The sequence below is a fragment of the Stenella coeruleoalba genome (genome assembly GCF_951394435.1).
Source record: "Stenella coeruleoalba genome assembly, chromosome: 8".
Classification (NCBI taxonomy): domain Eukaryota; kingdom Metazoa; phylum Chordata; class Mammalia; order Artiodactyla; family Delphinidae; genus Stenella; species Stenella coeruleoalba.
This window is the reverse complement of record NC_137154.1, coordinates 12,783,243-12,807,834: the sequence shown is the minus strand read 5'-3', so window position 1 is coordinate 12,807,834 and position 24,592 is coordinate 12,783,243. Positions and strand designations below refer to the sequence as shown.

Sequence of the window (24,592 nt, the reverse complement as noted above, 5' to 3'; positions counted from 1 at the left end):
GTAATGGTGATCATCTCTATTTTCAGTTGCTTCACCTACTTATTCCGCAGAGGCAAAAAGTGTATCTTTCCTGATTGAAGACCATTCTACTCTATTCTGTGGGAGGCTTGTTCTCTGGTTCACTGATCTGACTAAAAGGCAGGGCCTTTGTCCTCAGACGGATCACTTATCATTTGGTTCACTGGCTACTTTATTCTCAGCATTTCATTGCTTCTATGAAACAGTAAACATGCCTTGGAATTTGAAAGAGTCAGGTTTGAACTCTCCTCTAAAACTTACTAGCTGTATAATTTTGAATGAGTTACTTAATCTGAGTCTCATTTTCTTTATTTCTAAAGTGGACATACCTACTCTACCAAAGCTTATGAGAACTAAAGCTTATGGCTTGGCAGTCATTACTCCCTACTGTTCTCTCTTCTTGCTTCCCCTTACCTGCCACAGTACCTTCAACTGACCCGACTTCATGCACTGCTACTTCACCAGCTAGTTTTCCTATAAAGCCCAGTGAGGTTGTTTTGGTGCGCCTGTTTTAAAGGGCCAAATATAATTTTTTTTCACATATTTTCAGATCAGAGAGAAGTAATGCCACTGCTGTGTCAGCCTTGAACTTGGTGTTGGATGTAGTTTGTTTTGTCAGTTTAGTTTGCAGTATAATTACGAGACTTAGGGGAGAAGTTTGAAGGCAAAGATCTCATCTGGTTGGGAGGACTAAGAGAGACTTCACAAGGAGATGGCACTAGAGCTGAACTTTACCATATAAGAAAAATTTCAATGGGGAGGGGGAAAGGAAGACATTTCTTAAGTAGGAAATCATAGCAAAGCTAGGGTATGTTTAGCTGGGATATAGGACCATATTTAAAGTTTCTTTCATCCTAAGGTTGCTTGTATACCCTGGTACTTTTACAAGCACCCCAAAGTTCCAGGAAACCCCACATTCTTTTCTTCAGTCAAGCTTCAATGACCAGCAGGAGTCCCCAGAGGGAATATTTCCTGGCAACTTAGCTCAGTACTGCCAAAGCAAACCACTTGCCCAGTTTCACAAGTGCAGCTTACTAGATAATCCTTATCTAGGTTTACATGATTTACATATATAATGAGTCAGTTCGGTATTTTTTGCATGTGTATCTTTTTTTTTTTTTTTTTTGCGGTACGTGGGCCTCTCACTGTTGTGGCCTCTCCCGTTGCGGAGCACAGGCTCCGGACGTTCAGGCTCAGCGGCCATGGCTCACGGGCCCAGCCGCTCTGCGGCATGTGGGATCTTCCCGGACCGGGGCACGAACCCATGTCCCCTGCATCAGCAGGCGGACTCTCAACCACTGCGCCACCAGGGAAGCCCTTGCATGCGTATCTTAAGAGTACCTACCTACCTGCATTTACTAGCCCCTGAATAAATTTCAGACTCTGAGTATGTTAACAGCTTATAAAATTTTATGGAGGACCACGGGTATAGCACTCTTATGGGACTTATAGCTTGGACGCAGTTAGATTGATCAGCCAGTACTCTGAATAATGCCAGGCCTTGGTGAAATTTTTCCACAGCCCGACTTTCATAGGCAAAACCAAAGCCTTGGCGCCCACTGGTGGTGGACTGGTTCTCACAGTCAGACAAGCTTCTCAACTAGGCAGGCGTAGTAGCATGTATGAGAACAGAAGCCACAGGATAATAAACATGGCACATTTTCCTAGATCATCTTTACTTGAAGATTTTTTTGGGGAAAAAAAGTAGGTAATGCAAAACATTTTTATATTAAAACAAATGCAGATACTATTGAATAGAATATAAAATTTACATTCCTTTTTGAGACAAAGAGACATCAAAGACATTTCAAGGTAAGCTACTTGGGAGCTTCAGGCTACATTCCTAAACCCCGGGGGAGGGAGAAGACCCTGCACGCCCACTCTAATATTGTGGGTGCTGCAGCTTTGATAGGGAAGTAGCAAATTCTTCTGAGAAAGAGCAAATTCAATGCTTATTCATTTGGCAACAACCCAGTGGATTTAAGTAAGTGAAACCAAATGCTTTCTCATTTTAGAGCATTTTAACCCGCTTCTAAAAGGCCTGAGTAAATAAGATCTTTATGTTTCAGTGGAAATTTATGCCCTTCTAAAATGATTTTTTCCCCCCTCTTCTGAACGCTACCATGCCTAACTGAGGGTATGACATGCAAGGTGGTGGACTTACGTCTGCATTACCAGACGTGAAGTTACAAGTATACCTTCCAAGTGTGTCATTAGGAATGAAAAACAAACTACTCACCTTCTGCAACAACAAAAAGCAAACAAAATAACAAACAGAAGCACAAAAGATTATATACAATTAGAACTGTATAATGATGTAATTTAGGGATTGGCAAAGACTTAGCTCTTAGAGAAGGGGACCAATGCCGCAGTATTTGCTTTTCATATTTTATATAATAAGAATTTCTTTTGGGAAAAAAAAGCCATTATGCTTCCTTTCCAAATCTTGCTTATATTCTAATTGTCCTTTTTTGTTGTTGTTGGCAACACAATTTATTGCTTTGCAATAACAGACTGAAGGCATGGATGCCTCACGCAGAGATTTTTCTAGGGTAGATTAGCAGTGTTGTCCTTTCTTTGAAGTATGAGAGACAGGGTTAATTAAATGTGCTTAGAAGAATATACCGGGAGACAGACTGGTGGACGCTGCTGAGTTTTTAAGGTCTACTAAAAAAACGGCAACTTATAACCTCCCATATCATTTGCCTTATTCATTTTCTTACGTTTCAAACAATTACTTCTCTTTCTTCACAGGATTGTACTCTTCACTTTACAAAGCCTTAAATTAAGACTCAAATTGCATGACAACCTGCCTGTACCTTTAGGTAAATGCAACTTCTTTCTTTTAAGTAAAATAATCTGGAGTAAAAATGTTTCAGGATAACTAAAGGGGGAATATCAGTGGTAAATTATGTTGTGCTGGAAAAAGAACAAAAAAAGGCAGACACCAAACACCTCCATTTTCCCAAGATTAAATGATTATTAAAAAAGCGTGCCACACTGTATAGAAATCAACATTCTCTCCCATAATTCTGTGCATCTGGGACTATAGAAATGTCACTGTCCCTGCCCCACATCTTCAAATTAACATTCTCAGGTCACAACAATAAGTCTTCCCAAAGGGGACCTTCCGGAAAAACAAGCTATTTCCTCGGCTCATATTTCCCTGGAAAAAAAAAAAACACAAACAAATAAAGTCTAGTGTGAAAATGAGGTCAGCCAGTCCAAATCAGCAGAGACAACTGGACAGACTTCTGAGAAACATGACTAAAATGACCAGGATAAAACCGAGACCATCACTACAGAGTAGCAGTTTGTATTCTCTCACTTAAGCTGAGCTTCTGTGGAATTAACTACAATTCTGACACACCGATAAAGGCAAGTATTTCTTACTTATTTAGACAGAATTCCCAGCTTGGATTCTGGCTCTGCCACTTGCTAGCTAGCTGGATTATCAAGTCAATTCATATCAAGTGTTGAGAACAGTCCTATCACGCAGTCAAGTGCCAGCTTTTGTTTTTTTGTTTCTTTGACCGCGTGGCACATAGGATCTTAGTTCCCTGACCAGGGATTGAACCTGCGCCCCCTGCAGTGGAAGCGTGGAGTCTTAACCACTGGACCGCCAGGGAAGTCCCTGTGCCAGCTTTTATTTGTTTTGAATGGAATGGTAGATCTCTAGGGAGTACTTAGAAAATCTTATAACTAAAGTAGTAATGTTGTGAGTTTAAATGAGTAGACTCTGAAGTTAGACAGCCTGCATGTAGATCCTGCTCTCCCAAACACTGGCCGTGTGACCTTGGGTTACATAATTGGCATTATTTAACCGTTCAAAGTCCCCGTTCTTCATATGTGAGGTGGGATGATAAAGAACGGTACCTATCCTCACACGGCTGTTTTGACGGTTACGTGAGCTGATACATGAAAAACTCTTAGCATAATGCCTCATATACAGTAAGTGCTCAGTTAAGATTTGCTGTTGTCTTAAGCATTTAAAGGACTAACCGTTCCCTAGGTAAGGTGTCTGATACCCTACTAATTTTCTATTTGCTTCCTTCGTATAGCCGGGGGCTGGTTAGGAAGTGGGGAAAGAAGGGCCACCTTTCCTTGTAAACGGGGACCACAAAAGGACACTGTAACACCGAGAATGTAAAACTCAGAATGAAACCCAGATGTTCACGTGAGGTCTGCCTGGCAACCACCCAAGTGTCCTGGCCTGGGTTCACAGCAGGGCTTGTTGGGCTCGCTGAGCAAAAGCCCCCCCAGCAGCACCTAGGCCTTTGCGTTCAGAGTGCAGGCTGGGAACCCTGCGCCCTGTGAACAAAGGTCCTTCTCGTATGTGTCACCGGTGCTATCATATAATGCAACGAAGAGTCTCCTCATACAACTTCTTCTACAACCCTTTAAAGAGCGCTTCCCAGTCAAAAACAGCTTTCAACTGACGGCCATTCTAGTGAGTCCATGTTAAGTTTAGCCCAAGCCATTTATCATTTTGGTTCCTAATAAAGCTCTGCCTAGATTCGTCAAGAACTTTTGGTTGGAGATGACCTACACCTCACAACTGGAGTCTGGACAAAATCATCCACTAACATGACTCTAGAAGTAAGAGATCAGCCCTTTCAACAACATTGTGACAAATAATGTCATAGGTAAATAACTTTTTATTTCTCAGCTTCTCTAAATACTGTAGGAAAACACCTGAACATATTAGGAGATTCTGAAAAGTTACAAAAAGGTGAGGTTGGAAAAAATAATCTGAAATCAAGGGCGTCATTTTAACAACCAGGATAACTGTCTACCCAGACCTTATTTGTAATTTGAATGTGATCACTCAAATGGCTTCCAGATCACATCTAGGAATTCTTAATTCTCCACTACCTCTCCTGATTTCCAAGCAGTACATTTTATTACTATGCCAGAGTGACATATGGAACATTGAAAAGGGTACATTAATTGGTAACTAAAGGATAACCTACAAGAATTAACCTGGGATTCCAGAGACATTTAAGAAAAAAAACAAAAACAAAACAAAATAAAATACGAGGAGGGGAGAGGGAGGGAGGGAGACAGAGAATGAGAGAGAAGTACCTCTTTTTGTAGCATGCACCAGCAATCTATCCAAGAAGAATATACTGGGGAGTAGGGAGGACATCCACCAGCAAGCCTGAAACAGAATAACAGGTTAGCTACTGAAGTCAACATTTATAAAACATTCTCTCAAGAGCACAGTAAATCTTTGTCAAAATATTCTTCCTGGAAAGTTCCCTGAGAAGCAATTTTAGTTCTGAAGAAACAAATTCTATTGGAGCAGGGGAAACACTGAGCATCCAAAACGGATCGCCCTCCCTTACATTTAGGTTTTGAATCAACATAACAGAAACAGAAACTTGAACCAGTTATGTACTTTCTAAAACATCTAGGTTTAAATTTTGTGGACAAATGAAATCCTAGAACATAGTAATTATATGATTAAAAAGCAGGGAAAGGGAATTTTAAAACTAAGTAGTATTCAAAAGACTCCAAACTTGACAATGGACAGTGGTGTGAAATGGTGGTGGCTACATGCTCTTACTCAGGTATAACCCCTTATCACTTCCTCTCTCAAAAACTGCAAATAATAATAGTAACAACAACAAAGACAACAACAACACACTTAACTAATCCTTCAAGCCTGCTCTGGGCCGAAATGTGGCAGCCGCTCCACAAATCACAAAACAAACTCCACACAGCTATCAATTTGATATCTTGTTTGAAAACAATGACATGTATAATGGCATATTGTGGCAGGTACTCCAGAGGAACAGAGTTTTGAAATAAATCAAGAGGCAAAACTTCTGGGACTTCCCTGGCGGTCCAGTGGTTAAGAATCCGTGCTTCCGGGCTTCCCCAGTGGCGCGGTGGTTAAGAATCCACCTGCCAGTGCAGGGGTCATGGGTTTGAGCCCTGGTCCAGGAAGATTCCACATGCTGTGGAGCAACTAAGCCCGTGCATCACAACTACTGAGCCTGCACTCTAGAGCCCCACGAGCCACAACTACTGAGCCCGCGTGCTGCAACTACTGAAGCCCGTGCACCTACAGCCCGTGTTCTGCAACAAGAGAAGCCACCGCAATGAGAAGCCCACGCACTGCAATGAAGAGTAGCCACCGCTCACCACAACTAGAGAAAGCCCGCACACAGCAACAAAGACCCAACACACCCGAAAATAAAATAAATTAAAAAAAACCCAAAAACCACCGTTCACTTTATAGCAGTACACCATATATACTCAATAAATATTTGTTAATCAATAAATATTAAAAAAAAAAAAAAAGAATCCGTGCTTCCACTGCAGGGGTTTGATCCCTGGTTGGGGAATTGAGATCCTGCAAGCCGTGCAGCGTGGCTAAAAAAAAATTTTTTTAATTAAAAAAAAAGAGGCAAAACTTCTGTCCAACCTGGTAGAGTCAGATGGCACCTAGAAGCTGGAAATCAGTGGTGTCCAACACCACACCCACCCCTTCCCCAGCCAGTATATGAAAGGTCAAGAAACTTTCCATTTTCAACCAAATTTCCTACTTTTCTTACTTGAAAACTCACTTTCTCCGTGAAGCCCTGAGGAAAAACAGGTACAGGTTGTCATTCAATCCCTGACATACCTTTTGTAACTTCGAAAGAGAGGATAAGGACTTAAAATAAAGGAGGGGGCTTCCCTGGTGGCACAGTGGTTGAGAGTCCACCTGCCGATGCAGAGGATACAGGTTCTTCCCCAGTCCGGGAAGATCCCACATGCCGTGGAGTGGCTAGGCCCGTGAGCCATGGCCGCTGAGCCTGCGTGTCCAGAGCCTGTGCTCCGCAACGGGAGAGGCCACAACAGTGAGAGGCCACGTACCGCAAAAAAAATAAATAAATAAATAAAGGAGGGACTTCCCTGGCGGTCCGGTGGTTAAGACTCTGCGCTACCAATCCAGGAAGCATGGGTTCGATCCCTGGTCAGGGAGCTAAGATCCTGCATGCCGCACCTCGTGGCAAAAAACAAATAAAAAAGTTCTTTTTTTTTTTTAAATGTGAAAGTAGAGTAATTTGGTAATTTTCCCACCCTTTTCAGAAAAGAACCTAGACTACTGGCAAGTGCATATTATTTATAAATGCTTGAGAAATATTATTTGTGCCCTTCTCTGTTCCAAAAAAGGATATGAAGTGGCTGCTTATAATACAAATTGATGGGACTGCTGGTACATGGGGCAGACAGAGAAAAATTTGGGAAATCTATTAACAGCAACAACTGTACTATCCTCCCCAAATTTCTCCCAGGACTGCCCTACCTGTCAGGCATACAGGCAGCCAACTACTAAGATAAGAAACGCAAGGCACTTACTTACCCACAGTTGTTGACAGCCATAAGATTAGAGACAAGCACAAAGGGATACGTCAACATACTGGCAAAAAACTGTAAAAGAGTAAAAAGACAGCTAAGTTACTAAGTCATTCCTAGTCTCCTTTATTCTCCTCCCTTAGTCTTAGTGCCACTGTGGTCAAATACTCCAACATTGGTTTTGCTTTCTCAGTAACCCAGGAGAGACTAAATTACACGTTTTTGAGCCTGCAGATGTTTCCTCCTCTTACCATACCACTACATGCAACCTTTTAACCAAAGACCAGAAGGCTTCTCTTATTCTGTGATTGAGCCCACATTCAAATAAAACTGAACTTCATCATTTAAAAGTAAATACAACTAAATACAATAAGCATTTCAAAATAGCCCTGAAGAAAACAAGACAACATGAATATCCTTCCAAAGACAATGGAAACTACTTCAAAAGTCAACTACTGGAAGACTCCACATGATTGAAGAGCGTGAAGTTTCCAATACAGGTTCAGCACGATACAGTGAGAAGCAGGGGCAGATCTGTGATGAGAAGTGCCCACTTACCCCTCTGAAAGCTGAACAGCACCACACTATGTAGGCTTGTTATTACTGTTACTGTGATGCAGGGATTCTGGGTTATTCTTACCTCTGAAAAATATTAATAAATTTGAGAGACTTTCCTGTGAGACAGCTGGTTGCTTTAAAGCAGTGACGACAAAGAAATTGAAAAGAAAAGAAAAGAGAAGGGAAGAGAAGAAAAGAAAACTACTCCTAAAAAGGGACTTCCCTGGTGGTCCAGTGGCTAAGACTCCACGCTCCCAATACAAGGGGCCTGGATTTGATCCCTGGTTAGGGAACTAGATCCCACATGCCGCAACTAAAGATCCTGCATGCCGCAACGAAGATCCCACGTGCCACAAATAAGCCTCGGCACAGCCAAATAAATAAATATTAAACAAACAAACAAACCTACTCCTAAAAGGCTAAAAGGATTTTTAAAAACTTACTCCTGTGACAGCTTGGGAATAACTCTTCATTTCATTCATGGTGGAAACCTAGAACAGGAAGAAAGCCTTTATTAGAACGAGTAAGAAAATTAAGCTGATATAACACTTAATTATCCCCAACCATATCAATATATTCTATCTCTGCATTATTAGTTTCTTTGACAACTTGAAAATTAATTTAGAGGATGAAAACATAAAACATTATGAGCATAAAAAGGCAGTGATCAAAATGATCAACTTGGTTCAACATTAACAGACAAGTTCATATTAGGCTAGGATGGCTTGGAACAAATATAATAGCCTCAGGATTTCAAAAACAACAGAAATGAGATTGGTAACCGATTTCAAAAACAACAGAAATGAGATTGGTAACCTTTTCCGATGTCCTAGAAATATTGATACAATCCCTGGAAACAACACTGACGGTATACTGAGGGACAAGTCACTCCCTCCGTATACACCTAGCTGTGTACCAGATGCTGTGGGGAAGATCAGTCTCAGTACTCAAGAAACCAAGCACGTGGATTTTTAGTCCTACCCCTGGCCTGGGGGTGTCCTAGTTCCCACCATGCTTTGGGGCTAACTGTGTTCAAAGAGGTATACAACTGCTGAGACTGGAGAAACACTGCTTTTAGGGAAGGCTGATTCTCACCCCCCACCCCGCCCCCAGGCTAAGGTTTCTAGAAAGCCCAATACAGGAGTCCCCTTAACACTTCAGATTAGATGAAACACCTGCATATACTATAAAACTATCCTGCTTCATGGTGTCCTCTAACATTAGGCATCAATAAAGAAGTGATCTCCTTGCAGCATGGAGAAAGGTAGACTCTTAGGCTCACTCTGCCCCACCCTAGGGACTTTCTAGGTGCATCTCTCTATAGTAAACACTATAGGGCACTACATTAGCCTTTAAAATTTTGACTATTAATATATAGCTATATAATGATGAGTCTGGCACACCAACTGCCATCTTACTTTAAAGCTAACCTAGCTGCCAGGTGGATACAATGAAGTCCGCACCAGCACATCTCAAGGGCACAACCTACCCCACTGTCCAGTGCATAAGTATTGACGAGGTAGGCCAGTGAGTTACAGAGCCACAAAGAAATGATGTCACCTAGGAGGCGAGGAATAAGACCCCTACATGAAGAAAAAATAAAAGTAAGCACCAAGAAATGTGATCAGCAATAAGATAATTCACTCAATATAAACACTTCTCAAAGAATTAATTTCAAAACATTCTAGAGAACTGAAAAGACACTGAATACGAGAACTTAACCAATTCATTCTAGTTAATATAACTGTTCTTGAGGCTAATCTCTAATGACTTTTATTCTCATTTAAAAAATGCAGGTCAGCTGTACCCCTCTAAGATATGGCCAATGATTCAGCTTACTATTAATAACTATAAGCAAGGAGGCAAAAAATGTGCCTATTTCGGAGAAGAGACTTAAATATGATTATTGCTAAACTACTTGATATTCAAATTTGGCAGGGCAAAAGATGAGAAAAATTACAAAATGAGAATGGCCCAAACACAGATACAGGTGAAGGGCATCAAAAAACATGTTTCCAGGGCTTCCCTGGTGGCACAGTGGTTGAGAGTCTGCCTGCTGATGCAGGGGACACGGGTTCGTGCCCCGGTCTGAGAAGATCCCACATGCCGCGGAGTGGCTGGGCCCGTGAGCCATGGCCGCTGAGCCTGCGCGTCCAGAGCCTGTGCTCCGCAACGGGAGAGACCACAACAGTGAGAGGCCCACGTACCGCAAAAAGAAAAAAAAAAAAAAAAAAAAAAATGCACACACAAAAAAAACATGTTTCCAGGGCCTAGTTAACCAAGGTGAGGCAGTGTGGAAGAGTGGGACACACATTACCTCACAGACTGAAGACCAGCGTTTAAATGCCACTTCTACCACTTATCAGCTATGTGATGGGCAGCAAATGAACTTCCCAGAGCATCAGTTTTTTTTAAATCTCTAAAATGAGAATAATAATAGCTGTCTTGCCTATTTCCCAGAGTATTTATGATACTCAAACATAAAATCAAGTATGTGGAAACACTGAAAATTAAAAAGGACCATTTAGTTAATAATGCGGTTTTTGTTGTTAACAGAAGAACAAGGGTAGTAGCCTAAGTTCTTCCAAAGTAAATTCAAGGGAATGAATATAGTGCAAAAACGTATTCCCTCAGGATAAAGAAGATACATGTTAGATAATTTTCCATTTTTCAAAAACTAACTTTCCTCATTTTATCAACTATATAGTAATTGAGAACTCACTGTAGGGGTAGAAACTTCAATGAATTTATTTAAAAAAAAAACAAAACCCTCATTTCACACATTTTAGATGTGCAGAGCAAAAGTTTGGGATCTTTACAAGAGAATTTAAGTCAGATGGGCCTAAATGGAGTTTAACATGAATTAAACCCAGAGAGTACATTTTCTCTGAGGTTTAAACAAGGAGTTATGTCCTCGTTCTCATCAAAGCTTTCTACTCACACAAAAATCACATGCACAAATCAGTAATTTACTCACGCAAAAAATCCTAGGATGCCCTCTTCCCGATAGATAGTTGCTATGGAGTCACAAAGTCCACTAGGTTCAGAAGAAAGAAACATAAAATACATTAAGATTATTTTGGAGCTATTAAAAAAAATATTCAGTTACCACTTCTGACAAGGTGAAACTTATACCTCCACCCCTGCTCCCTTTTCTACCACCCTCACTCTGCAAAGACGGTTGCATTTAGAGATAGAAGTGGAGATATTAATACCTAAGGGTGTGGTCACAGGCAGTCAGGGTGAATTCTGGCTTCAGTGGTCCTGCAACTTACCCTGAGGTCCTGGGAGGCTCCTAAACCTGTCTGGGCCTTTTTCTTCGATTTTACTGTTTTTTTTGTGTGTAGATCAAATGATATAAGATACATGAATTTGTTTTATAAGCTCTAAGGCATCATAAAAGTGTAAAGTATTATTATTCTAATACTTTGGCTTCAACAGATCTCCCTGAATACTTGAAAACAGAAACACTTACCAGTACTTGGATTCTCTGCCGATGAATTGTACCATAGATCTCAGAGTGATCACTATAGAACACAGAGAAAAGATTTTTAGGCTACATCGAGATAAATTTTAATAGCCCTGGGGGAAAAAAAAAAAAGGTTTTCCCACCTAAAGACACTTTGCTATCTGGATAAATTGGATAAAAGCCAAAACAAGCAAACAGAAAACACACAGGCAAGGTACTTTAGTGAACTCCCATGTCAACCTATCTAAGTAGTCAGGAGAGACGGTGATATAAAAGAAAGATAAAAATTCAGATTTCAGTTATCAACTGCAAACATACCATGGAAGGGATGTGTGATGAGAGTAGCAGCAGAACGAGCCATCATCTCTCGAGTTGTCTAGAAAGAATCAACACACACTTGTGAAATCTAAATAAATGACCCTCAAATTCCTGAGAGAAGTCATGTGGGTGGACACTGTAGAATAAGAGAGTGAGTGACAGAGCACTCCTGCCCTTCCTGGAGTCAGGAAGAGTAGCCTGAATGGGATGCAATATAATACACTATCATTCTAGCACAGCTTTCACTCATGGATTTCAATACTGTTATAGTTACATCTCAAAATTTCTCTGCAAAGCACGTTTCTGTTATCTTCTCAAATTTACAGATGAGAAAAACAAAAGCAAAGAAACAGGGAAAAGGACTTCCCTGGAGGTCCAGTGGTTAAGACTCCGCGCTTCCAATGCATGGGGTGCAGGTTCGATCCCTGGTCGGGAACTAAGATCCCACATGCTGCATGGTGTGGCCAAAAAAAAGAAACAGGGAAAGTCACCAGCAAACAGTAACCTAGCTGGAATAAAACTAAGAGGCTTGGGGCTTCCCTGGTGGCGCAGTGGTTAAGAATCCACCTGCCAATGCAGGGGACACGGGTTCGAGCCCTGGTCTGGGAAGATCCCACATGCTGTGGAGCAACTAAACCCATGCACCACAACTACTGAGCCTGCGCTCTACAGCCTGCAAGCCACAACTACAGAGCCCACATGCCACAACTACTGAAGCCTGAGCGCCTAGAGCCCGTGCTCCACAACAAGAGAAGCCACTGCAATGAGAAGCCTGTGCACAACGAAGAGTAGCCCCTGCTCGCTGCAACTAGAGAAAGCCCACGCGCAGCAACGAAGACCCAACGCAGCCAAAAATAAATAAATAAAAATATAAATTCAAACAAACAAACAAACAAACAACTATGAGGCCGGTATTTAGACTATTAAGTTGCTCTCTCATTGTGAGTGATTTTAGAGACTCTGATACTCTGATATCTACACTTGACAAATGTCAGGCTCTATTTAATCTATACCAACGTCTCAAGAACACAACGACATTCATCTGTTTTTCGACCACAGCCCCGTAACTGTGCAGTATCTTAGAGCTCTATATTTACCCTAGCTTATCTTTCTTGTCTAGGACTCTGTAAAGAGGTTAGTAAAAAATTCAATCACAATACTTGGAGGTAGGCTGTAAATATAGCAGGTCCGTCGTTCGTTTTTGCATTTAAACATTACCTTCATTTAGTTAAGAGATCTCACCCCTACTCTAATGGTAGTTCTAAGAGCCTTACGATGAACTAAATAAAGTTAAGAAAATATAAAACACATAGTAATACATGCATCTCTACTTTTAAATAAAATCACTTCACGAAAATTTACAAAAAACAAAGTTGACTCATCTGACATCTTGGCCTATAGCGATGTTTGTTCAGTGATATATACTTTAGAAGGCAGTTTTCAATGAAAAATTGTGACGTCTCTATAGACAATTAGATAATGTAAAGACTAGAAATAAAAGAGTATTATTAAGTCAGGCATGCAACAAACTCCAATGGCAGAAGACAGGAGTGGGAAATGGACGATAAGGACATCTCAAAGTCAGAATAATGTTGTAAAAGCATTTCTGGATATATAATATCCAACACACAAAGGCCCTGGCCACTATTTTAATACTTTTGGGCCAGAGATTTCCAACTCTATTATAAGAGGTTTCAGTACCTCTTCAATTTTAAAGATGAGTGGGCAAATTGTTTCCTTGAAATTCCAAACAGCAAGCAATGCTTTTTTCTCTCTTTATGTTCTACATGCAGTAAGTCCATATTAAATTGAAAGTTTAATTTTGTTTGGAACAGACACTGAACATACAGGCCTGATGATCCTGATTCCACAACTGCCAGCTCGCTCTGATTTAGAGAAATCATGATCACCTTACCTCCTTGATAACTCGGTCAAAGGAAGATGAAACTTCTTTCAGTACATTTCCAGATCCTGACTCCTGGAAATCAAAATGAAAGTAGATAGATATGTTGATGGTTTTAAATAGAACTGTTCACACTGGTGGCCATCCTGTATACCAACACTCTCTATGATGAAAGGAAAGCTGACTGCTTGTCCCTTTTCCTAAAGAGGACCAGAGAGCAACAGTAGCTTGCAGGGAAAATGGACTCATGCATAGAAACTGGCTCCAACATACCTCAGCCTTGTCACACTCCTGGTAATGCTACAAAGGAAGAGAAAAGAAAAGAAAGGATGATTAGGGCTATCATAGTGTTATTGAGACAGAACATAAAATGAAAACTCTACTGATTGGCAGAAATTAAAATAGTTGATTTTTTTGGCTGTAAATCTCCAATTAATTTCTACTTCTAATTAACACTTGGAAATAAGTGTCTCTAAGATGATCTTGTTGCTAAATTTAACATACTGATTGGTCAGCTCATAAAAGTGCTTATCTAAAAGAAGAAAAAGGAAAACAAAGCAAAGCAAAAATCCAAGAACATTATTTTTATTTATTTATTTGAATTTCTGAATTTCATTTATTTATTTTTATACAGCAGGTTCTTTAGCTATCCATTTTATACATACTAGTATATATATATGTCAATCCCAATCTCCCAATTCATCACACCACCACACCCCCGGCCCCGCCTCATTTCCTCCTTGGTGTCCATAAGTTTGTTCTCTACATCTGTGTCTCAAATTCTGCCCTGCAAACCGGTTCATCTGTACCATTTTTCTAGGTTCCACATTTACGTGTTAATGTATGATATTTGTTTTCCTTTCTGGCTTCACTCTATATGACAGTTTCTAGATTCGTCCATGTCTCTAAAAATGACCCAATTTCGTTCCTTTTTATGGCTGAGTAATATTCCATTGTATATATGTACCACATCATCTTTATCCATTCGTCTATCGATGGGCATTTAGGTTTCTTCCATGACCTGGCTATTGTAAATAGTGCTGCAATGAACATTGGGGTGCATGTGTCTTTTTGAATTATGGTTTTCTCTGGGTATACGCCCAGTACTGGGATTGCTGGGTCATATGGTAATTCTATTTTTAGTTTTTTTTAAGGAAGCTCCATACTGTTCTCCCTAGTGGCTGTATCACTTTACATTCCCACCAACAGTGCAAGAGGGTTCCCTTTTCTCCACACCCTCTCCAGCATTTGTTCTTCGTAGATTTTTCTCATGATGCCCATTCTAACCGGTGTGAGGTGATACCTCATTGTAGTTTTGATTTGCATTTCTCTAATAATTAGTGATGTTGAGCAGTTTTTCCTGTGCTTCTTGGCCATCTGTATGTCTTCTTTGGAGAAATGCCTATTGAGGTCTTCTGCCAATTTTTGGATTGGGTTTTTTTTTTAATATTGAGCTGCATGAGCTGTTTATATATTTTGGAGGGTAATCCCTTGTACGTTGCTTCGTTTGCAAATATTTTCTCCCATTCTGAGGGTTGTCTTTTCGTTGTTTGTAGTTTCCTTTGCTTTGCAAAAGATTTTAAGTTTCATTAGGTCCCATCTGTTTATTTCTGTTTTTATTTCCATTACTCCAGGAGGTGGATCAAAAAAGATCTTGCTGTGATTTATGTCAAAGAGTGTTCTGCCTATGTTTTCCTCTAAGAGTTCTATAGTGTCCTGTCTTACATTTAGGTCTCGAATCCATTTTATTTATTTTTGTGTATGGTGTTAGGGAGTATTCTAATTTCATTATTTTACATGTATCTGTCCAGTTTTCCCAGCATCACTTATTGAAGAGACGGTCTTTTCTCCATTGTATATCCTTGTCTCCTTTGTCATAGATTAGTTGACCATAAGTGCGTGGGTTTATCTCTGGGCTTTCTATCTTGTTCCATTGATCTATTTCTGTTTTTGTGCCCATACCACATTGTCTTCATTACTGTAGCTTTGTAGTATAGTCTGAAGTCAGGGAGTCTGATTCCTACAGCTCCATTTTTTTCCCTCAAGACTGCTTTGGCTATTCGGGGTCTTTTGTGTCTCCATACAAATTTTAAGATTTTTTGTTCTAGTTCTGTAAAAAATGCCATTGGTAATTTGATAGGGATGGCACTGAAACTGTAGATTGCTTTGGGTAGCATAGTCATTTTCACAATATTGATTCTTCCAATCCAAGAACATGGTATATCTCTCCATCTGTTTGTATCATCTTTAATTTCCTTCATCAGTGTCTTATAGTTTTCTGCATACAGGACTTTTGTCTCCCTAGGTAGGTTTATTCCTAGGTATTTTATTCTTTTTGTTACAGTGGTAAATGGGAGTGTTTCCTTAATTTCTGTTTCAGATTTTTCAACATTAGTGTATAGGAATGCAAGAGATTTCTGTGCATTAATTTTGTATCCTGCAACTTTACCAAATTCGTTGATTAGCTCTAGTAGTTTTCTGGTGGCATCCTTAGGATTCTCTAAGTATAGTACCATGTCATCTGCAAACAGTGACAGTTTTACTTCTTCTTCTCCAATTTGTATTCCTTTTCTTTCTTTTTCTTCTCTGACGGCTGTGGCTAGGACTTCCAAATCTATATTGAACAGCAGTGGTGAGAGTGGATATCCTTGTCTTGTTCCTGATCTTAGAGGAAATGCTTTCAGTTTTTCACCATTGAGAATGATGTTTGCTATGGGTTTGTTGTATATGGCCTTTATTATGTTGAGGTAGGTTCCCTCTATGCCCGCTTTCTGGAGAGGTTTTATCATAAATGGGTGTTGAATTTTGTCAAAAGCTTTTTCTCCATCTATTGAGATGATCATATGGTTTTTATTCTTCAGTTTGTTAATATGGTGTATCACATTGCTTGATTTGCGTATATTGAAGAATCCTTGCATCCCTGGGATAAATCCCACTTGATTATGGTGTATGATCCTTTTAATGTGTTGTTGGATTCTGTTTGCTAGTTTTTGTTGAGGATTTTTGCATCTGTATTCATCAGTGATATTGGTCTGTAATTTTCTTTTTTTGTAGTTTCTTTGTCTGGTTTTGGTATCAGGGTGATGGTGGCCTCATAGAATGAGGAAACATGACAAATAACATACAAAGGAACTCCCATAAGGTTAACAGCTGATTTCTCGGCAGAAACTCTACAAGCCAGAAGGGAGTGGCATGACATATTTAAAGTGATGAAAGGGAAGAACCTACAACCAAGATTACTCTACCCAGCAAGGATCTCATTCAGATTCGATGGAGAAATCAAAAGCTTTACAGACAAGCAAAAGCTAAGAGGATTCAGCACCACCAAACCAGCTCTACAACAAATGCTAAAAAGGAACTTCTCTAACTGGGAAACACAAGAGAAGAAAAGGACCTATGAAAACAAACCCAAAACAATTAAGAAAATGGTAATAGGAACATATATATTGATAATTACCTTAAATGTAAATGGATTAAATGCTCCAACCAAAAGACACAGACTGGCTGAATGGATACAAAAACAAGACCTGTATATATGTGCTGTCTACAAGAGACCCACTTCAGATCTAGGGACACATACAGACTGAAAGTGAGGGGATGGAGAAAGATATTGCATACAAATGGAAATCAAAAGAAAGCTGGGGGGCTTCCCTGGTGGCACAGTGGTTGAAAGTCTGCCTGCCGATGCAGGGGACATGGGTTCATGCCCTGGTCTGGGAAGATCCCACATGCCGCGGAGCGGCTGGGCCTGTGAGCCATGGCCGCTGAGCCTGCGCATCCGGAGCCTGTGCTCCGCAACGGGAGAGGCCACAACAGTGAGAGGCTCGCGTACTGCGCAAAAAAAAAAAAAAAAAAAAAAAAAAAAGAAAGCTGGAGTAGCAATACCCATATCAGATAAAATAGACTTTAAAATAAAGAATGTTACAAGAGGCAAGGAAGGAAACCACATAATGATCAAGGGATCAATCCAAGAAAAAGATATAACAATTACAAATATATATGCACCCAACACAGGAGCAACTCAATAAATAAGGCAACTGCTAACACCTATAAAAGAGGAAACCGACAGTTAACACAATAATAGTGGGGGACTTCAACACCTCATTTACACCAATGGACAGATCATCCAAATAGAAAATTAATAAGGAAACAGAAGCTTTAAATGACACAATAGACCAGATAGATTTAATTGATATTTATAGGACATTCCATCCAAAAACAGCAGATTACACTTTCTTCTCAAGTGCGCGTGGAACATTCTCCAGGATAGATCACATCTTGGGTCACAAATTAAGCCTCAGTAAATTTAAGAAAGTTGAAATCATATCAAGCATCTTTTCTGACCACAATGCTATGAGGTTAGAAATCAATTACAGGGAAAAATATCGTAAAAAACACAAACACATGGAGGCTAAACAATACATTACTAAATAACCGAGAGATCACTGAAGAAATCAAAAAATACTTAGAGACAAATGACAATGAAAACACGATGATCCAAATCCAAGAACATTATTTACTAAACACACACATATAGCAGGGGACACACGTTCAAGCCCCAGTGCAGGAAGATCCCACACGCTGCAGAGCAACTAAGCCCATGCACCACAACTACTGAGCCCGTGCTCTACAGCCCCTGAGCCACAACTACTGAGCCCACGCGCCACAACTACTGAGCCTGCATATCACAACTACTGAAGCCTGCGCACCACAACTACTGAAGCCTGCGCACCTAGAGCTGGTGCTCTGCAACAAGAGAAGCCACCACGATGAGAAGCTTGCACATCGCAACGAAGAGTAGCCCCTGCTCGCTGCAACTAGAGAAAACCCGTGTGCAGCCAAAAGACCCAACGCAGACAAAAGTAAAATAAATAAATTAAAAAAAACCAAAAAACACAAAACATAGCTTAGGACTAAGGCTATGGAAAAAGCCTCAGGGCTTTTTCACGGAAAAAGCAGGTCTAATACCAAATTAGGGCAAGATGCTTTTCTTCACTGTACAAAGAACAGAGAATTGGTGCTAAGTCTGAATAGCTGAAACCACCTCACTTTTCCTTTTGTATCTGACTGTTTCTAAACCAAGCAAGAGAGAAGATGCTTTATTCTTCTGGAGAAGAGAACATGAAACTGCAAGAGCTCAGACTGCACTGGAAGAGGAAATATTACTTGTGGGATATTTCAGAAATAGAAGATGGGCTAGGTGAAATACAAGAACCAGACAACTGACCTCCTAGTCATAACCAGATTTAAAAAATAGAGAACACTGTCTTTTACGAAAAGAATTACATTTTAAAAATAAAATCAGAGGAAAGAGAACAAACAACATGATTAAGCGAAATGACGGTTTTTGGTCAAATTCCAGGTCTTTGGCCAGAATTAATTCTAACAGTTTCAGGAGTTTTTAAAAATCCTCACTCATTTCTAGACTTTGGTTTTCACTCCATTAATAAAATTTTCAACCTGTCTCTTCTACATTATTCTGAACACATTTCAATTTAATTCTTGTTCAGATATACAGAACTCTTTCTTGTTCAGAAAGACCTGAATTGGTCTTTCTTCTTGATTGTATTAGTTGCTTTTGATACTAACTATAGTACCAATACCCTGTTCTATTTCATCGGGCTACATGTGAAACAATTAATTCAGGTACTTGGTTACCTCAAGTTTGTCTTACTTTTCCTTAACTTGATCTCAAGCAGTAATTTCACTCTTGGTCTATACATAAACCTCTTTGAACTAGATGACAACTACTTTCCCACATGAAAATCTAAACCTCATTTAGGTAACAGGAACGCTTCCACTGAGCCAAAGTACAGTGTGGCTGGAAAAGAGTAGTAATCAATCCACCAAAAACATCGGCCCATTAAAACTCCATCACTCTGACCCACGGGCCACCCAAAACGCTGCTTCTAACATTCAGTCCACAGGCATGACGACAAGAGTAAGTACAATGAATAACAAAACTGCTTCCATGTGAGGAACTAACTGGAAAACCTCCCCAACTCAATTCAACAAAGTCTGAAGAGAATTTAAAACCTAAGCCAATCAGATCATGAAACTGATTAACACCACCACGACTTGCTCATCAAATGATAAAAAAGTAGAATTGGGCCAACATTAAATATACATGGAGGATTGTACCAATTATTATCGGCAGTGGTTTTTTTTTTTTTTTTGGCCAAGCCTTGCAGACTGTGGGATCTCAGTACCCTGACCAGGGATCGAACCCATGCCCTCTGCAGTGGAAGTGTGGAATCCTAACCACTGCACCGCCAGGGAATTCCCTGTACTGAGTACTACTGAAATAAACAGTCACAATTAAACACTATCCTACTTTAACGTTTATCTTGTTAAGTTTAAAAAAAAATAAATTTGTAACAGAAAACATTTACTAGGAGTAACACTAGGAATAAGAGGAAAATAACATGAGAAAGAAATGTATGTTTTAACCAGCTTCCTTCCTCCTCCAAAGAAATAATATGAGCTACACAGGAGCTCAAATGAGTGTACTTAATTTCTGCTCAGAACAACTGGTCCAGAGGAAGAAGCTTGTGTAGATCAAAATCAATTACTTCATTTTATACAAATTCTCCTTGCTTCCCAGGAAAGAATTAAGAATGGGTATTTCAAGTAAATGTTTTTCAAGAGGAAGAAAGGCCAAGGATGTAAAGACGTATATCTTTGAAACTGCTCTTGATCAAATTGTACGTAAAAGATTATCTACGGCTTCTCTGGTGGCGCAGTGGTTGAGAATCCGCCTGCCAACGCAGGGGACACGGGTTCAAGCCCTGGTCCGGGAAGGTCCCACGTGCCGTAGATCAACTAAGCCCATGCGCCACAACTACTGAGCCTGCACTCTAGAGCCTGCAAGCCACAACTACTGAAGCCCGTGCACCTAGAGCCCGTGCTCCACAACAAGAGAAGCCACGGCAATGAGAAGCCCACACACCACAATGAAGACTAGTCCCCACTCGCCGCAACTAGAGAAAAGCCCATGCACAGCAACTAAGACCCAATGCAGCCAAAAATAAATAAATAAATTAAAAAAAAAAAAAAGGTTATCTAGCTCAATGCTTTGTGACCACCTAGAGAGGTGGGATAGGGAGGATGGAAGGGAGACCCAAGAGGGAGGAGACATGGGAACATATGTATATGTATAGCCGATTCACTTTGTTATAAAGCAGAAACTAACACACCATTGTAAAGCAATTATACTCCAATAAAGATGTTAAAAAAAAAAGAAAAGGTTATCTAAATCTATGGGAAGATGGACTGATTTTCTTCTTACCTGTAAAACTTTACCATGGACCACAGTTCCAAGGACCCCTGAACACAGTCTTGGAGTTAAGCCTGTGAACAACCCACGCTTCCCATCGATGCTCGCAATGTGCTGAGCTAAGAACACAAGTAGGAGATTTACATTCTAGTTGAAAGTAATGGTTACATAGAAATTTCAAGGAAACATGCTTACTATATATTCTTTAACTCCTATCACACCCTTCAATGTCCTCCAATTCCAAATAAATCAAAGACACTTACCATAACAAAAGAGACCTGGAAGCTGACAAACTTGCCGCCCAAAAATATTTCGTCCTATTGTTGGAGGAAGAGGCTCATATCCCACCTTTAAAAACAAGAGACTAAATCAATACTAAGCAACATTCCCAGGAATGCCTGAGTTGCAAGGTCTTGAATAAAGAACAAATTTAGAGTTTCATATATATATATATATATATATATATATATATATATATATTTTAGAGTTATAATTTTTAACGCAAGTTAAAATGCAGTGTATATTTTCCAAGACAGTGATGAAGTATCATCCTTGTCAGTTCTGGTGTGTTTTTTTTGTTTTGTTTTTAATTTTGTCACTTGTTTAAGACTGGTTACAGGCTCCCCTGGTAGCGCAGTGGTTGAGTCCGCCTGCTGATGTGGTGGACACGGGTTCGTGCCCCGGTCCAGGAGGATCCCACATGCCGCGGAGCGGCTGGGCCTGTGAGCCATGGCCACTGAGCCTGCGCGTCCAGAGCCTGTGCTCCGCAACAGGAAAGGCCGCAACACTGAGAGGCCCACGTACCGCAAAAAAAAAAAAAAAAAAAAGAAAAAGAAAAAGAAAAAAAAAAGACTGGTTTCAATAAACTCCAAGTTTTCTTTTGGTTCAAATTCTACAAAGTAAACCATGTAGCTGAGATAGACTGGCATCAATCTAAAAATAGAATAAGGGAATTTTTGTGTTAACAAAGCTACAGTTTACTGAGGACGCTCAAAAATATTTTCTAAAGAAAATCAAGCACATTTTTAATATCCGGACAAAGTGAGAAGACTAAGCCAGCAACAGCTTCATATTTGGCTAGCAAAACAAACCACTCAAAAGGCAAATGCAGATACAGCTGGGGATAATTCATTTGGGAAATAATTACAAGCTAATAAGTCCATGTTAAAGGAGCAGACTGTCATGAACAATCTAACGAGTCATTTTAGAATTAATGTCATCATTTTATTTCTACAATATATTCAGACTCTTTAGTGCCAAAGGGATACTTGAGAGAATGAACGTTGTCGGCCATGGTTTTGACTCTCCTGCTGTGATTCTCAACCTGTTCAATTAAAGAACTCCTGAAAGTGTCACTGTGCAATTATTTTTAAAACTGAGTATTTGGGAATTTCACCAAAACCCCTGAGACACTTGGCAACACAAGCATGTTGTGCAATAAGGATTAAGGAGTTTTTGAGGCAAGAGCTCTGAATGTCATTAGAAAATCTTGTCTCCTGGATAAGGACTGAGTAATGGGCTTGTATCAGATTTACTGAAAAATGCTTTTACCTCAGATATTATCTAGCTGCAAATGTGCCAATTCTGTTTTAGATGTCACAATACATTTCAAAGATTTTGTTCTTTCTTTCTTTTATTTTTTGGCCGCCTCTAGTGGCTTGCGGGGATCTTAGTTCCCAGATGAGGGATTAAACCTGGGCCTTCAGCAGTGAAAGCGTGGAGTCCTACCTAACCACTGAACCTCCAGGGAATTCCCTTCGTTCTTACTTTAAACAACTTATTTTACAATAGTTTTTTACATATAGGTTCTGAATCCACAAGGGTCAACTCAGCAACACATAATATAGATTAGTATCATTAACTCAAAAATAAAAAATGAGGCCTTCCCTAGTGTCTTGCATATTTCTGACAGAAAGGCAGATGGTGAGGACAGGGGTTCTATCCTTGGTACTATGCATGATGTAATTACGTCAACTCTCAACAAAAGTTAAAAAAATGAATACCTGCCCGTTACAGGGAAATTCAGAAAGGCAACTGAACAATACTACCTAATGGTCTATAGTCAGCTAAAACCGGGCAAACTTGCCTGTGAATATAAAATACCATTTAAGAATTATTTCACAGTATATTAGAAACTAACATATATACTTAAACTCGATAAAACTTTCAACTGAACTATTTCACATCACTCTGACACGTGACTTTTCACTGTCATGAGCCACATGGGCTGCTGCTGAAGAGGGTTCAGTGGATCCTTCCGAAATGTGACTCATCAACCGCTTGATTATCACTTCTGAATGAACTCCTTGTGTTTCTCTGGGTATCTGGTGCTAAATCTCAGAACAGAAGAGCAGTAGTAACAGCAACAAAAGAAGAGAAAACAAAAGCTAATAAGGTGTTGGCTCCCCTCGAATTTCAAATTTGTCTTCAACAGATTTCACGTCTTGCGTTTGGGGCCGGGGCGGAGAGAAGGATGCTCATTTCAGAGCAGCGGAGAAAGAAAGGTTGGGAAGCCCTTGGCGGCGCCCAGCCAGGATCAACCTCAGGGAAGAGAAAACAAAGTTCAGGGGAGCCATCAGGCAGGGCAGGGCAGGGCAGGGCGGCAGCCGGATACCAGGAAAGGAGCGGGCCTCACGGCTTGGCTGGGAGGCGAGACCTCGGGAAGGCCCACGGGCAGTGGGAGCTCAGCGGGCGGTGGAAGTCGTCCCTGCCGGGAAGGAAGGGGCGGGCAGCAAAGAAGGAGCAGCATCTCAGGAGACTGAAGGCCCTGAAGGTTGGAGCCGGTTCTCAGGCGCCTTGGGCAGCGGCGACCGAACAGGGCGCCGGGCGAGGAAGGGAAAGGCGACGACTCATACCTGGATGAGCACCTTCACGTACATGAGCGGCTGGGACAGGATGGTGAGACCGGAGCCCAGGAGCACCTGACTGGCCGCGTCCGCCATGATGGCACCCGCGGACGGACAGACAGACGGAGCCACCAAGCTACCACGCCGATCCGGGGTCACGTGCCAGGGCCGCCAGCTTCACTGGCCCGCCCGCGGCCCGGGAGCACGCACGCACCGGCGCGCGTCTCCCCGCGCAGTCCCCGCCCCGAGAATTGGCAAGGGCTCGCGAGCGGGCGCAGAGGTCGGGGCGGGGCTTGCGAGCCCGGGGCGCATGCGTTTTGGGGTGGAATCCGCGCCCTCCACTAGGAACAGCAGTTTCTCCTGCGCTTGCGCAGGCTGGAAGCATCCGGGGGCAGAAGAATGGGCGTGGCGGTGGGGAGTGACCCTGACGGCAAAGGCAAGGTCACAGGAGTGAAATGAATTGGAAAGGATTCGTCCATGTTCTTTGCTTCTGCCCTTGCCCTTTTGGCATCAGCAACATAAGCTCCAAAGAGTATTCACCATCAGAATCATAAACAATCTAATGGCCAGCAAAACTAGATAAGTTTGAAAAATGAATCCATCGGGGGTTGCTATACATGTACTCATTCAGTTAATGTCAACTTCTCAGAAACGCCTTCTCTGACGTCTATTTAAACTTACCTCCCCTTTATTTCCTACTCCATAGTCTTGCAACACTTATCATTGTCTGAAATTTATCTTTTTGTTTCCTCCACCAGAATGTAAACCCCGTGAATCCAGGAGCCGGGACAGCCTTTGTTCCTTGTATGTTCAGTGCCTGGCACATACTAAGTGCTCAATAAATATTTATTGCA

The 24,592-nt window shown here is 40.9% G+C and overlaps 1 protein-coding gene across 1 annotated transcript; it reads right to left on the bottom strand.

The window, feature by feature from the left end:
• Positions 1-1,351: 1,351 nt before the first annotated feature.
• MTCH2 (mitochondrial carrier 2) lies at positions 1,352-24,035 on the bottom strand. Its single transcript, XM_079928413.1, has 13 exons — positions 23,748-24,035; positions 21,156-21,240; positions 20,905-21,011; positions 13,890-13,916; positions 13,629-13,691; positions 11,714-11,771; positions 11,402-11,453; positions 10,904-10,963; positions 9,416-9,509; positions 8,370-8,417; positions 7,376-7,443; positions 5,104-5,179; positions 1,352-3,184 (listed from the first exon to the last, which is right to left on the bottom strand). Exons 1-13 carry the CDS (start codon positions 23,832-23,834, stop codon positions 3,098-3,100), a joined length of 912 nt encoding a protein of 303 aa, XP_079784539.1. The 5' UTR covers positions 23,835-24,035; the 3' UTR covers positions 1,352-3,097.
• Positions 24,036-24,592: the final 557 nt, after the last annotated feature.